The sequence below is a fragment of the Pan paniscus genome, chromosome 5 (assembly GCF_029289425.2).
Source record: "Pan paniscus chromosome 5, NHGRI_mPanPan1-v2.0_pri, whole genome shotgun sequence".
Lineage (NCBI taxonomy): Eukaryota > Metazoa > Chordata > Mammalia > Primates > Hominidae > Pan > Pan paniscus.
Window position 1 is genome coordinate 180,761,173 of NC_073254.2, and position 13,823 is coordinate 180,774,995.

At 44.9% G+C, this 13,823-nt stretch overlaps 1 protein-coding gene across 1 annotated transcript in view; it reads right to left on the reverse strand.

Annotated features, from left to right (window-relative positions):
* The window catches only part of LPA (lipoprotein(a)), a 213,677-nt gene extending 199,854 nt beyond the window's left edge, over window positions 1-13,823 (reverse strand). Inside the window, 6 exon segments of the mRNA XM_063605063.1 lie at window positions 916-1,075; window positions 2,281-2,462; window positions 6,464-6,623; window positions 7,829-8,010; window positions 12,010-12,169; window positions 13,375-13,823. Of these exon segments, the coding sequence (XP_063461133.1) occupies window positions 916-1,075; window positions 2,281-2,462; window positions 6,464-6,623; window positions 7,829-8,010; window positions 12,010-12,169; window positions 13,375-13,546 (1,016 nt within the window). The 5' untranslated portion in view covers window positions 13,547-13,823.

The following is a 13,823-nucleotide window of genomic DNA, read 5'->3' on the forward strand; positions in this document are numbered from 1 at the left end:
CCAGTTCTTATTTGTAGCAGACCTAGAAAATTTCAGCTACCACAGTCATCCCAAACTCCAATCCCTCTCCTCCATTCAGCAAGATGGCTACAGTCTGCTTGGGCTCCATCTCCTTGCTATTCAGTGCAGGAAGGGTATCCAGGAAGAAAGCCAAGGCACCTACGGAGTGGAGCTCATCATTGCCCCTCTCTCAATTCTCTAGGTCCTCTACCATCTGTTGTCCCACATGTAGAAACCATTATTCCATGTCTCTGGTAGTCGCTTGTGGCCAAAATATTGGCCATTGGGTGGTCAGACCCGGGCTTCTCTCCATCTACCCGTCCCTTTTACTTTTCAGCATCCCTCTCTGTGCTGACTCTCATCTGCCTGCCTTCCTTCCTTGGATCTTCTCTTGCTGGGAACCTGTATCCCTTCAGGCCACTGGTACTTAGGAACGAGTGTTTTTCTAACAATTGGAATATACGTAGATATAGAAACAGATCAATTCACCTGTCCATAAATAAGCACCTATTCTTTCCTCATGAACCCAGACAGAAAAGGCAAACGCAAGCTTCCCTTCAGGAAGTGGAAGTCAGAATAACGGAATTCCAACTGGAAAGTCTTCATTGACGTTTAGTTGGTGTTGTGGAAGGGTAATCTAAGTGTTTGGTCGTTTGTCATTCTGACTTTCTTCATAAGGTGATCTCCTCACCTCCAGATTTCCCTTCTGCGCAAGAAAACTAGGAGGAAGGAGAGGCAGCTTGACATTTCTCTTCTCTCAGACCCTTAGCTCCAAGGCAATCATCCTGAGACATTTTGCTACGCCATCTGCATCTGTCACAAGTTGAGTTCGGAGAACTCAGCTTGAAACACATCTCTTCTAACAGAAACTTCAGTTGGCCCTTTCTTCTCTTATGGTAAAGAACAAAGACATACGCATTTGGGTAGTATTCTGGGGTCCGACGATGCGAGTGTGGTGTCCTAGATGACCAAGCTTGGCAGGTTCTTCCTGTGACAGTGGTGGAGTATGTGCCTCGATAACTGTGTCCATTACCGTGGTAGCACTCCTGCACCCCAGGCCTTTGCTCAGTCGGTGCTGAAATGAAAACACAAGAAATCAAGCTGAGTATCTCTGAGCATAGAGAAACATGTGAAGCCATTTGTGACACAACCAGAAAGGAGTCTATGACAATGACGACCGCTCTCTTTTCCTTATCCATAGGCAGATGGATGTGAGAAAACCAACCAACAAACAAACACCAAAGCAACAGATTCCTACCATTCTAGAACTGTAGTAAGTTCTTGGAAATATTTCACCTGACACCTTAGAGAAACACAACAGATCAGATTCCTCATCGGAAAGTGAGCTCACGAGGTAGCACCTTTCTAGGAAACTCTACTGAATCTTCATGCGAACGGCATGCATTTGGCAATGCGGGCTGCAGGTGGTAACCGGCTGTCGGGGGCACAGTTTGGCACAGACATGGAAATTTTGCATGTTTCCCTAGACCGTTGATCATGAAAGCCAAGGCCTTTGGCTTCCGGGCCATGGGGCAGAAAACGGTCCTATATATCTGACTGAACACAAAGACACTTTGCTCCTCAGGGATGTGTGCACGCCAAAAGCTTCTTCCCTTGGAGGAGAGAGGGAATCCTCTCGTGCCCTGCATCCTGAATTGCAGTAAAGTAGAAGTCTACTACTCTTTCTCTCTAGACCCCTCCCAGGTACAAGTGTCATCAGAAAGAGGTTTAAGAACACTGAGAAATCACTCCCTTCAAAGCCTAGGGCTGAAGAGCCTTAGAGCATTGGGAGCTCATGTACTGCTCCATAGACCCAGGGCCATATGGAATCAATGCAGCCCTGTTAGGTTTCTCGAGGGTGACAGGCTCCAGAGCCACATTTCTCAGAATCTGCGATGCTGAAGATTGCTCTGAATGCTGGCTACTTGAAGAAATCCCCGGAAAAGCTTACTGGCTTGGAAAGAGTGACACACCTGACAGCATGTTACAATAAAAATTTTGGCTGGGACACTGAGATAGCCCGTTTTACAACAAGGTGAATTTTGAAGTCGATCACCCTGGAGGGTTTGTGCCCATCCTAAAGAAAAAGCCCACCCACGTTGCACCAGAAATCACTCGCTGGCTCCCCCAGAGAGTGCACGGAGGCTTCCTCCTACATGGTAGAACTCAGTCAACACTCGAGCATCCGTTTACCATTGAAGGCGGCTGCATCAGTGGGAATTTCCATGGCTTTTCCTCCCAGCATCGAAGCGTGTAGATGTCTGGCCACAGACTCCTTACCTTGTTCGGAAGGAGCCTCTAGGCTTGGAACCGGGGTAACAGTCGGAGGCGCGACGGCAGTCCCTTCTGCCTCTGAGCATTGTGTCAGGTTGCAGTACTCCCACCTGACACTGGGATCCGTCGTATAACAATAAGGGGCTGCCACAGGATCTGGATTCCTGCAGTAGTTCATGATCAAGCCACTGGAAATTCCAAAACGATACACGTCACAAGAGGTGGGACAACATGCAGGGGCACCCCACACCCTCTCCTTTGTGCTGCAACAAGCTCATTACCGGTGCCTTTCTAATATTCCCATTAAAAGTACCATATGATTGCCACCAGCAAAAATGGCTCTCAATCACTAATCCTCTCTGCACATTTCTCATACTTAATAGATTATTACTATTTTTTAAAATAAAAAATCTAAAGTAGCAAACGCTTCTTAGAAACACTGAGATAACACATACACGTGGCCAAAAAACGATCCGAGTATTCTCCTTCTGCCTTCCGCCCAATCCATCTCTCTGGAATAACTGGTATGGGTTTTGACGTCTCTATTGTGGAATTGTGTATTCACATACAAATGCATCTGTATCTGTCTAGTCTCCGTATCTCTCTCGGTAGGACTTCATATTCTAATGTGGGAGTTGCAACTAACATGTAGCTCTTCAGAAAAAACACGTCATCCAGGAGGATAACCGTTCCAGGTCAACCCTCACACTCTATGTACTCAACACGTAGTGAAAAGGCTCTACCTTTCCCATAGAAAAGCATTGTGCCAATAGTATTACTGTCTGTCAGGTTTAGTAGGTTTGTTTCTCCAAGACTTCTCAAAGCTGCCCTGGAAAACTTGCTCCCAGGCAGGATGCAGTATCTCTAGAATGGGTTCCTAGGCAGGTCCTTCTCTCCTGCTCTCAGTCTACCCTCTGCTGGCCGCAGCTACTCCGGGACTGAGGGAAAGGGGGATGAGTTGAAAGAACAGTGGGACCCATGGCATAAAGGAAGACGGCAGGGCGGACTAAGAGATCTGAAGAGGTCGGACAGCTACGGAGCAGCAGAGAAAAATGCATTAGGGGGCAAAGCAGGCGAGTAGTTTGGGCTGCGGGGATCTCGAAGCATTCGCTCTTCCTTATGCCTCCCAAGAACGTTGCTCCAACCTCTCAGTATCCTCAGTTTCATGACCTGTGGCTTCCTGAGAAAATGGGAAATGTATTATGGGCCATGGGGTTCCAACACTGTCTCTCTAGAGACTCTAGACTTGTGGCCTAGTCTCAACCCCAGACCCTCCATTCCAGGAAGCTGGTTCAATGAGCAACTGGATGTATAAAAGCCTGAGCTCTTGAAAGACTTCTAGTTCTTCCTTGGCTTCCCTCTTTTGAATGCATGGACTATTCTTATTATACCAAAAACCTCACAGTTCAAACCTTTGTGGTAGCTCTAGCATTCGCAATATCCCTTTGAACTCACACAGTACCCTTTTATAAATATGACACACCATCGTGCATGAGGTAAGAAACTTACAACGATACACTTCGAATTAACCCCTACATGATTTATGCTACCATTTCAAATTGTTACCTCTACATATGCTGAAGTTAAATATCTTGCTATCATTTTGTTTCAAGTAGTCAACTCTCATTTACAAAGATATGGAAATTTGATCAAGAAAATATTTTGCATTTACATCTATCTACATTTGCCAATTGCTGGATTCTTCATTACGTGGGCTGCAGAAAGTTCCTTTCTTGTTCAATTCTTCTTCTACCTAATTCCTTCGGGTCACCTCTCCTGTTACATAAGCCTGCTGATTTCCAATTCTTACACTTTCCGGTTTCTTTGTTTGGGGCAGTGCACAATATGCATTTATCCAACATGGATGATCTTCAAGGCATTTTATTGCTGGATTCAGCATTCCCGGTTGATCTCTTTTTGTTCCTGATTATCATTTTAACAATATTCCCTGGTATCCGGCTTCCAGTGTTTCTGAGGTGAACACATTGGTAACTTGTATCACTGTACTTCTAGGAAGACACAGCTCTTTTTCCTCCAGTTTCTCATGACACGTTTCTTCTTATTATATCTTTGCCTTGTTACCTTCGAACTCTGATGTACAAAAGTACATCCTACAGGTTGTTGTTTTTTTTTTTTTCGAAATTCCCTATATGATCACTTGAGTTTCACGATTCTGTGATTTTTTTTCATGTTCTTCGTAATTGAAAAGTTATCAGCCATCCTTGATTCTGGTATTTGTTTCTATTCCAAACTCCCTTGCTCTTTACTGTAACTTGCTTCCCACATGCAGGAAATCATTTCATGTTTTCCTACATGTCTGGGAGGCTCGCTTAATTTTGTATTTCACTATTTCTTCACGGGTGCGCGTGTGTGTGTGTGTTTAAGAACTTGTGAGTTTCTGCGTGTGTGTGTGAGTATGGGTGTGTTTTCAATGTGTGTGTGTGTGTGTGTGTGTGTGTAGCTCATTCTGTAGGTTCTGTAGAATTGTGTTTTGGGTAATGTTTTCCTCTGAAACGTCTAAATTGATCAGGCGGCCATACAGTAATTTTTTCCATTAAGACGCACTTTTTTTATACTACCTCTTTAATTTGATTTGGCTATTCTGTACTGTTAATTTCTCTCGATATGATATCTGCTTTCTTGCGTGTTGTTTTTTTTAAATATTTGAAATCAGTTATCATACTGATATGTCAAATTTTCATACAATTCTAATCATTTCTGTCATTTCTGAGCCTGTTTTTACTACCCGATTTATTTCCTGGTCATGGGTCACACGAAACGCTTTTCTACATGTAGTCAAATTTTAAATTTAGGACTCACTCTGGGGATACCGCATAGCTGAGGCCATTGACTTTGTTGTTTACTTCTAAAGAGAGTTGAGATTTCCTCTCACAGGCAGTTCATTGATTGGAAACCGATTTGATGCTGGGACACTTGCTTTTCAGCTGTGCAAGGGGTTGTCTGCAGCTGACTTGATTCTAGTAATATACTAATTGTACTTTTAAATTACGGCTGTTCTGGGGTCTCCGCTGAATTGGCAATGTGTTCCGTGAGGACTCTCTGGTCTAGCTGGGAAGAACTCCAGTATCCCAGAGTGCTATGTGATCTCTCTCTTCTTTATTGAGCTTCCTGTGCTCTTGTAGTTGCTATTTCTCAGTATATGTTCTTTGCCACACTTTCTCGTGGAACCGTTTTCTGTGCACAGGCAGAGCGTCATGTCAGGCCAACGACTGGAGGAGACTTCTATGCGTATTTGTAGAGCTCTTTTCCTCCACAAACCAGTTCTTATTTGTAGCAGACCTAGAAAATTTCAGCTACCACAGTCATCCCAAACTCCAATCCCTCTCCTCCATTCAGCAAGATGGCTACAGTCTGCTTGGGCTCCATCTCCTTGCTATTCAGTGCAGGAAGGGTATCCAGGAAGAAAGCCAAGGCACCTACGGAGTGGAGCTCATCATTGCCCCTCTCTCAATTCTCTAGGTCCTCTACCATCTGTTGTCCCACATGTAGAAACCATTTTTCCATGTCTCTGGTAGTCGCTTGTGGCCAAAATATTGGCCATTGGGTGGTCAGACCCGGGCTTCTCTCCATCTACCCATCCCTTTTACTTTTCAGCATCCCTCTCTGTGCTGACTCTCATCTGCCTTCCTTCCTTGGGTCTTCTCTTGCTGGGAACCTGTATGCCTTCAGGCCACTGGTACTTAGGAACGAGTGTTTTTCTAACAATTGGAATATACGTAGATATAGAAACAGATCAATCCACCTGTCCATAAATAAGCACCTATTCTTTCCTCATGAACCCAGACAGAAAAGGCAAACGCAAGCTTCCCTTCAGGAAGTGGAAGTCAGAATAACGGAATTCCAACTGGAAAGTCTTCATTGACGTTTAGTTGGTGTTGTGGAAGGGTAATCTAAGTGTTTGGTCGTTTGTCATTCTGACTTTCTTCATAAGGTGATCTCCTCACCTCCAGATTTCCCTTCTGCACAAGAAAACTAGGAGGAAGGAGAGGCAGCTTGACATTTCTCTTCTCTCAGACCCTTAGCTCCAAGGCAATCATCCTGAGACATTTTGCTACGCCATCTGCATCTGTCACAAGTTGAGTTCGGAGAACTCAGCTTGAAACACATCTCTTCTAACAGAAACTTCAGTTGGCCCTTTCTTCTCTTATGGTAAAGAACAAAGACATACGCATTTGGGTAGTATTCTGGGGTCCGACGATGCGAGTGTGGTGTCCTAGATGACCAAGCTTGGCAGGTTCTTCCTGTGACAGTGGTGGAGTATGTGCCTCGATAACTGTGTCCATTACCGTGGTAGCACTCCTGCACCCCAGGCCTTTGCTCAGTCGGTGCTGAAATGAAAACACAAGAAATCAAGCTGAGTATCTCTGAGCATAGAGAAACATGTGAAGCCATTTGTGACACAACCAGAAAGGAGTCTATGACAATGACGACCGCTCTCTTTTCCTTATCCATAGGCAGATGGATGTGAGAAAACCAACCAACAAACAAACACCAAAGCAACAGATTCCTACCATTCTAGAACTGTAGTAAGTTCTTGGAAATATTTCACCTGACACCTTAGAGAAACACAACAGATCAGATTCCTCATTGGAAAGTGAGCTCACGAGGTAGCACCTTTCTAGGAAACTCTACTGAATCTTCATGCGAACGGCATGCATTTGGCAATGCGGGCTGCAGGTGGTAACCGGCTGTCGGGGGCACAGTTTGGCACAGACATGGAAATTTTGCATGTTTCCCTAGACCGTTGATCATGAAAGCCAAGGCCTTTGGCTTCCGGGCCATGGGGCAGAAAACGGTCCTATATATCTGACTGAACACAAAGACACTTTGCTCCTCAGGGATGTGTGCACGCCAAAAGCTTCTTCCCTTGGAGGAGAGAGGGAATCCTCTCGTGCCCTGCATCCTGAATTGCAGTAAAGTAGAAGTCTACTACTCTTTCTCTCTAGACCCCTCCCAGGTACAAGTGTCATCAGAAAGAGGTTTAAGAACACTGAGAAATCACTCCCTTCAAAGCCTAGGGCTGAAGAGCCTTAGAGCATTGGGAGCTCATGTACTGCTCCATAGACCCAGGGCCATATGGAATCAATGCAGCCCTGTTAGGTTTCTCGAGGGTGACAGGCTCCAGAGCCACATTTCTCAGAATCTGCGATGCTGAAGATTGCTCTGAATGCTGGCTACTTGAAGAAATCCCCGGAAAAGCTTACTGGCTTGGAAAGAGTGACACACCTGACAGCATGTTACAATAAAAATTTTGGCTGGGACACTGAGATAGCCCGTTTTACAACAAGGTGAATTTTGAAGTCGATCACCCTGGAGGGTTTGTGCCCATCCTAAAGACAAAGCCCACCCACGTTGCACCAGAAATCACTCGCTGGCTCCCCCAGAGAGTGCACGGAGGCTTCCTCCTACATGGTAGAACTCAGTCAACACTCGAGCATCCGTTTACCATTGAAGGCGGCTGCATCAGTGGGAATTTCCATGGCTTTTCCTCCCAGCATCGAAGCGTGTAGATGTCTGGCCACAGACTCCTTACCTTGTTCGGAAGGAGCCTCTAGGCTTGGAACCGGGGTAACAGTCGGAGGCGCGACGGCAGTCCCTTCTGCCTCTGAGCATTGTGTCAGGTTGCAGTACTCCCACCTGACACTGGGATCCGTCGTATAACAATAAGGGGCTGCCACAGGATCTGGATTCCTGCAGTAGTTCATGATCAAGCCACTGGAAATTCCAAAACGATACACGTCACAAGAGGTGGGACAACATGCAGGGGCACCCCACACCCTCTCCTTTGTGCTGCAACAAGCTCATTACCGGTGCCTTTCTAATATTCCCATTAAAAGTACCATATGATTGCCACCAGCAAAAATGGCTCTCAATCACTAATCCTCTCTGCACATTTCTCATACTTAATAGATTATTACTATTTTTTAAAATAAAAAATCTAAAGTAGCAAACGCTTCTTAGAAACACTGAGATAACACATACACGTGGCCAAAAAACGATCCGAGTATTCTCCTTCTGCCTTCCGCCCAATCCATCTCTCTGGAATAACTGGTATGGGTTTTGACGTCTCTATTGTGGAATTGTGTATTCACATACAAATGCATCTGTATCTGTCTAGTCTCCGTATCTCTCTCGGTAGGACTTCATATTCTAATGTGGGAGTTGCAACTAACATGTAGCTCTTCAGAAAAAACACGTCATCCAGGAGGATAACCGTTCCAGGTCAACCCTCACACTCTATGTACTCAACACGTAGTGAAAAGGCTCTACCTTTCCCATAGAAAAGCATTGTGCCAATAGTATTACTGTCTGTCAGGTTTAGTAGGTTTGTTTCTCCAAGACTTCTCAAAGCTGCCCTGGAAAACTTGCTCCCAGGCAGGATGCAGTATCTCTAGAATGGGTTCCTAGGCAGGTCCTTCTCTCCTGCTCTCAGTCTACCCTCTGCTGGCCGCAGCTACTCCGGGACTGAGGGAAAGGGGGATGAGTTGAAAGAACAGTGGGACCCATGGCATAAAGGAAGACGGCAGGGCGGACTAAGAGATCTGAAGAGGTCGGACAGCTACGGAGCAGCAGAGAAAAATGCATTAGGGGGCAAAGCAGGCGAGTAGTTTGGGCTGCGGGGATCTCGAAGCATTCGCTCTTCCTTATGCCTCCCAAGAACGTTGCTCCAACCTCTCAGTATCCTCAGTTTCATGACCTGTGGCTTCCTGAGAAAATGGGAAATGTATTATGGGCCATGGGGTTCCAACACTGTCTCTCTAGAGACTCTAGACTTGTGGCCTAGTCTCAACCCCAGACCCTCCATTCCAGGAAGCTGGTTCAATGAGCAACTGGATGTATAAAAGCCTGAGCTCTTGAAAGACTTCTAGTTCTTCCTTGGCTTCCCTCTTTTGAATGCATGGACTATTCTTATTATACCAAAAACCTCACAGTTCAAACCTTTGTGGTAGCTCTAGCATTCGCAATATCCCTTTGAACTCACACAGTACCCTTTTATAAATATGACACACCATCGTGCATGAGGTAAGAAACTTACAACGATACACTTCGAATTAACCCCTACATGATTTATGCTACCATTTCAAATTGTTACCTCTACATATGCTGAAGTTAAATATCTTGCTATCATTTTGTTTCAAGTAGTCAACTCTCATTTACAAAGATATGGAAATTTGATCAAGAAAATATTTTGCATTTACATCTATCTACATTTGCCAATTGCTGGATTCTTCATTACGTGGGCTGCAGAAAGTTCCTTTCTTGTTCAATTCTTCTTCTACCTAATTCCTTCGGGTCACCTCTCCTGTTACATAAGCCTGCTGATTTCCAATTCTTACACTTTCCGGTTTCTTTGTTTGGGGCAGTGCACAATATGCATTTATCCAACATGGATGATCTTCAAGGCATTTTATTGCTGGATTCAGCATTCCCGGTTGATCTCTTTTTGTTCCTGATTATCATTTTAACAATATTCCCTGGTATCCGGCTTCCAGTGTTTCTGAGGTGAACACATTGGTAACTTGTATCACTGTACTTCTAGGAAGACACAGCTCTTTTTCCTCCAGTTTCTCATGACACGTTTCTTCTTATTATATCTTTGCCTTGTTACCTTCGAACTCTGATGTACAAAAGTACATCCTACAGGTTGTTGTTTTTTTTTTTTTCGAAATTCCCTATATGATCACTTGAGTTTCACGATTCTGTGATTTTTTTTCATGTTCTTCGTAATTGAAAAGTTATCAGCCATCCTTGATTCTGGTATTTGTTTCTATTCCAAACTCCCTTGCTCTTTACTGTAACTTGCTTCCCACATGCAGGAAATCATTTCATGTTTTCCTACATGTCTGGGAGGCTCGCTTAATTTTGTATTTCACTATTTCTTCACGGGTGCGCGTGTGTGTGTGTGTTTAAGAACTTGTGAGTTTCTGCGTGTGTGTGTGAGTATGGGTGTGTTTTCAATGTGTGTGTGTGTGTGTGTGTGTGTGTAGCTCATTCTGTAGGTTCTGTAGAATTGTGTTTTGGGTAATGTTTTCCTCTGAAACGTCTAAATTGATCAGGCGGCCATACAGTAATTTTTTCCATTAAGACGCACTTTTTTTATACTACCTCTTTAATTTGATTTGGCTATTCTGTACTGTTAATTTCTCTCGATATGATATCTGCTTTCTTGCGTGTTGTTTTTTTTAAATATTTGAAATCAGTTATCATACTGATATGTCAAATTTTCATACAATTCTAATCATTTCTGTCATTTCTGAGCCTGTTTTTACTACCCGATTTATTTCCTGGTCATGGGTCACACGAAACGCTTTTCTACATGTAGTCAAATTTTAAATTTAGGACTCACTCTGGGGATACCGCATAGCTGAGGCCATTGACTTTGTTGTTTACTTCTAAAGAGAGTTGAGATTTCCTCTCACAGGCAGTTCATTGATTGGAAACCGATTTGATGCTGGGACACTTGCTTTTCAGCTGTGCAAGGGGTTGTCTGCAGCTGACTTGATTCTAGTAATATACTAATTGTACTTTTAAATTACGGCTGTTCTGGGGTCTCCGCTGAATTGGCAATGTGTTCCGTGAGGACTCTCTGGTCTAGCTGGGAAGAACTCCAGTATCCCAGAGTGCTATGTGATCTCTCTCTTCTTTATTGAGCTTCCTGTGCTCTTGTAGTTGCTGTTTCTCAGTATATGTTCTTTGCCACACTTTCTCGTGGAACCGTTTTCTGTGCACAGGCAGCGTCATGTCAGGCCAACGACTGGAGGAGACTTCTATGCGTATTTGTAGAGCTCTTTTCCTCCACAAACCAGTTCTTATTTGTAGCAGACCTAGAAAATTTCAGCTACCACAGTCATCCCAAACTCCAATCCCTCTCCTCCATTCAGCAAGATGGCTACAGTCTGCTTGGGCTCCATCTCCTTGCTATTCAGTGCAGGAAGGGTATCCAGGAAGAAAGCCAAGGCACCTACGGAGTGGAGCTCATCATTGCCCCTCTCTCAATTCTCTAGGTCCTCTACCATCTGTTGTCCCACATGTAGAAACCATTTTTCCATGTCTCTGGTAGTCGCTTGTGGCCAAAATATTGGCCATTGGGTGGTCAGACCCGGGCTTCTCTCCATCTACCCATCCCTTTTACTTTTCAGCATCCCTCTCTGTGCTGACTCTCATCTGCCTTCCTTCCTTGGGTCTTCTCTTGCTGGGAACCTGTATGCCTTCAGGCCACTGGTACTTAGGAACGAGTGTTTTTCTAACAATTGGAATATACGTAGATATAGAAACAGATCAATCCACCTGTCCATAAATAAGCACCTATTCTTTCCTCATGAACCCAGACAGAAAAGGCAAACGCAAGCTTCCCTTCAGGAAGTGGAAGTCAGAATAACGGAATTCCAACTGGAAAGTCTTCATTGACGTTTAGTTGGTGTTGTGGAAGGGTAATCTAAGTGTTTGGTCGTTTGTCATTCTGACTTTCTTCATAAGGTGATCTCCTCACCTCCAGATTTCCCTTCTGCGCAAGAAAACTAGGAGGAAGGAGAGGCAGCTTGACATTTCTCTTCTCTCAGACCCTTAGCTCCAAGGCAATCATCCTGAGACATTTTGCTACGCCATCTGCATCTGTCACAAGTTGAGTTCGGAGAACTCAGCTTGAAACACATCTCTTCTAACAGAAACTTCAGTTGGCCCTTTCTTCTCTTATGGTAAAGAACAAAGACATACGCATTTGGGTAGTATTCTGGGGTCCGACGATGCGAGTGTGGTGTCCTAGATGACCAAGCTTGGCAGGTTCTTCCTGTGACAGTGGTGGAGTATGTGCCTCGATAACTGTGTCCATTACCGTGGTAGCACTCCTGCACCCCAGGCCTTTGCTCAGTCGGTGCTGAAATGAAAACACAAGAAATCAAGCTGAGTATCTCTGAGCATAGAGAAACATGTGAAGCCATTTGTGACACAACCAGAAAGGAGTCTATGACAATGACGACCGCTCTCTTTTCCTTATCCATAGGCAGATGGATGTGAGAAAACCAACCAACAAACAAACACCAAAGCAACAGATTCCTACCATTCTAGAACTGTAGTAAGTTCTTGGAAATATTTCACCTGACACCTTAGAGAAACACAACAGATCAGATTCCTCATTGGAAAGTGAGCTCACGAGGTAGCACCTTTCTAGGAAACTCTACTGAATCTTCATGCGAACGGCATGCATTTGGCAATGCGGGCTGCAGGTGGTAACCGGCTGTCGGGGGCACAGTTTGGCACAGACATGGAAATTTTGCATGTTTCCCTAGACCGTTGATCATGAAAGCCAAGGCCTTTGGCTTCCGGGCCATGGGGCAGAAAACGGTCCTATATATCTGACTGAACACAAAGACACTTTGCTCCTCAGGGATGTGTGCACGCCAAAAGCTTCTTCCCTTGGAGGAGAGAGGGAATCCTCTCGTGCCCTGCATCCTGAATTGCAGTAAAGTAGAAGTCTACTACTCTTTCTCTCTAGACCCCTCCCAGGTACAAGTGTCATCAGAAAGAGGTTTAAGAACACTGAGAAATCACTCCCTTCAAAGCCTAGGGCTGAAGAGCCTTAGAGCATTGGGAGCTCATGTACTGCTCCATAGACCCAGGGCCATATGGAATCAATGCAGCCCTGTTAGGTTTCTCGAGGGTGACAGGCTCCAGAGCCACATTTCTCAGAATCTGCGATGCTGAAGATTGCTCTGAATGCTGGCTACTTGAAGAAATCCCCGGAAAAGCTTACTGGCTTGGAAAGAGTGACACACCTGACAGCATGTTACAATAAAAATTTTGGCTGGGACACTGAGATAGCCCGTTTTACAACAAGGTGAATTTTGAAGTCGATCACCCTGGAGGGTTTGTGCCCATCCTAAAGACAAAGCCCACCCACGTTGCACCAGAAATCACTCGCTGGCTCCCCCAGAGAGTGCACGGAGGCTTCCTCCTACATGGTAGAACTCAGTCAACACTCGAGCATCCGTTTACCATTGAAGGCGGCTGCATCAGTGGGAATTTCCATGGCTTTTCCTCCCAGCATCGAAGCGTGTAGATGTCTGGCCACAGACTCCTTACCTTGTTCGGAAGGAGCCTCTAGGCTTGGAACCGGGGTAACAGTCGGAGGCGCGACGGCAGTCCCTTCTGCCTCTGAGCATTGTGTCAGGTTGCAGTACTCCCACCTGACACTGGGATCCGTCGTATAACAATAAGGGGCTGCCACAGGATCTGGATTCCTGCAGTAGTTCATGATCAAGCCACTGGAAATTCCAAAACGATACACGTCACAAGAGGTGGGACAACATGCAGGGGCACCCCACACCCTCTCCTTTGTGCTGCAACAAGCTCATTACCGGTGCCTTTCTAATATTCCCATTAAAAGTACCATATGATTGCCACCAGCAAAAATGGCTCTCAATCACTAATCCTCTCTGCACATTTCTCATACTTAATAGATTATTACTATTTTTTAAAATAAAAAATCTAAAGTAGCAAACGCTTCTTAGAAACACTGAGATAACACATAC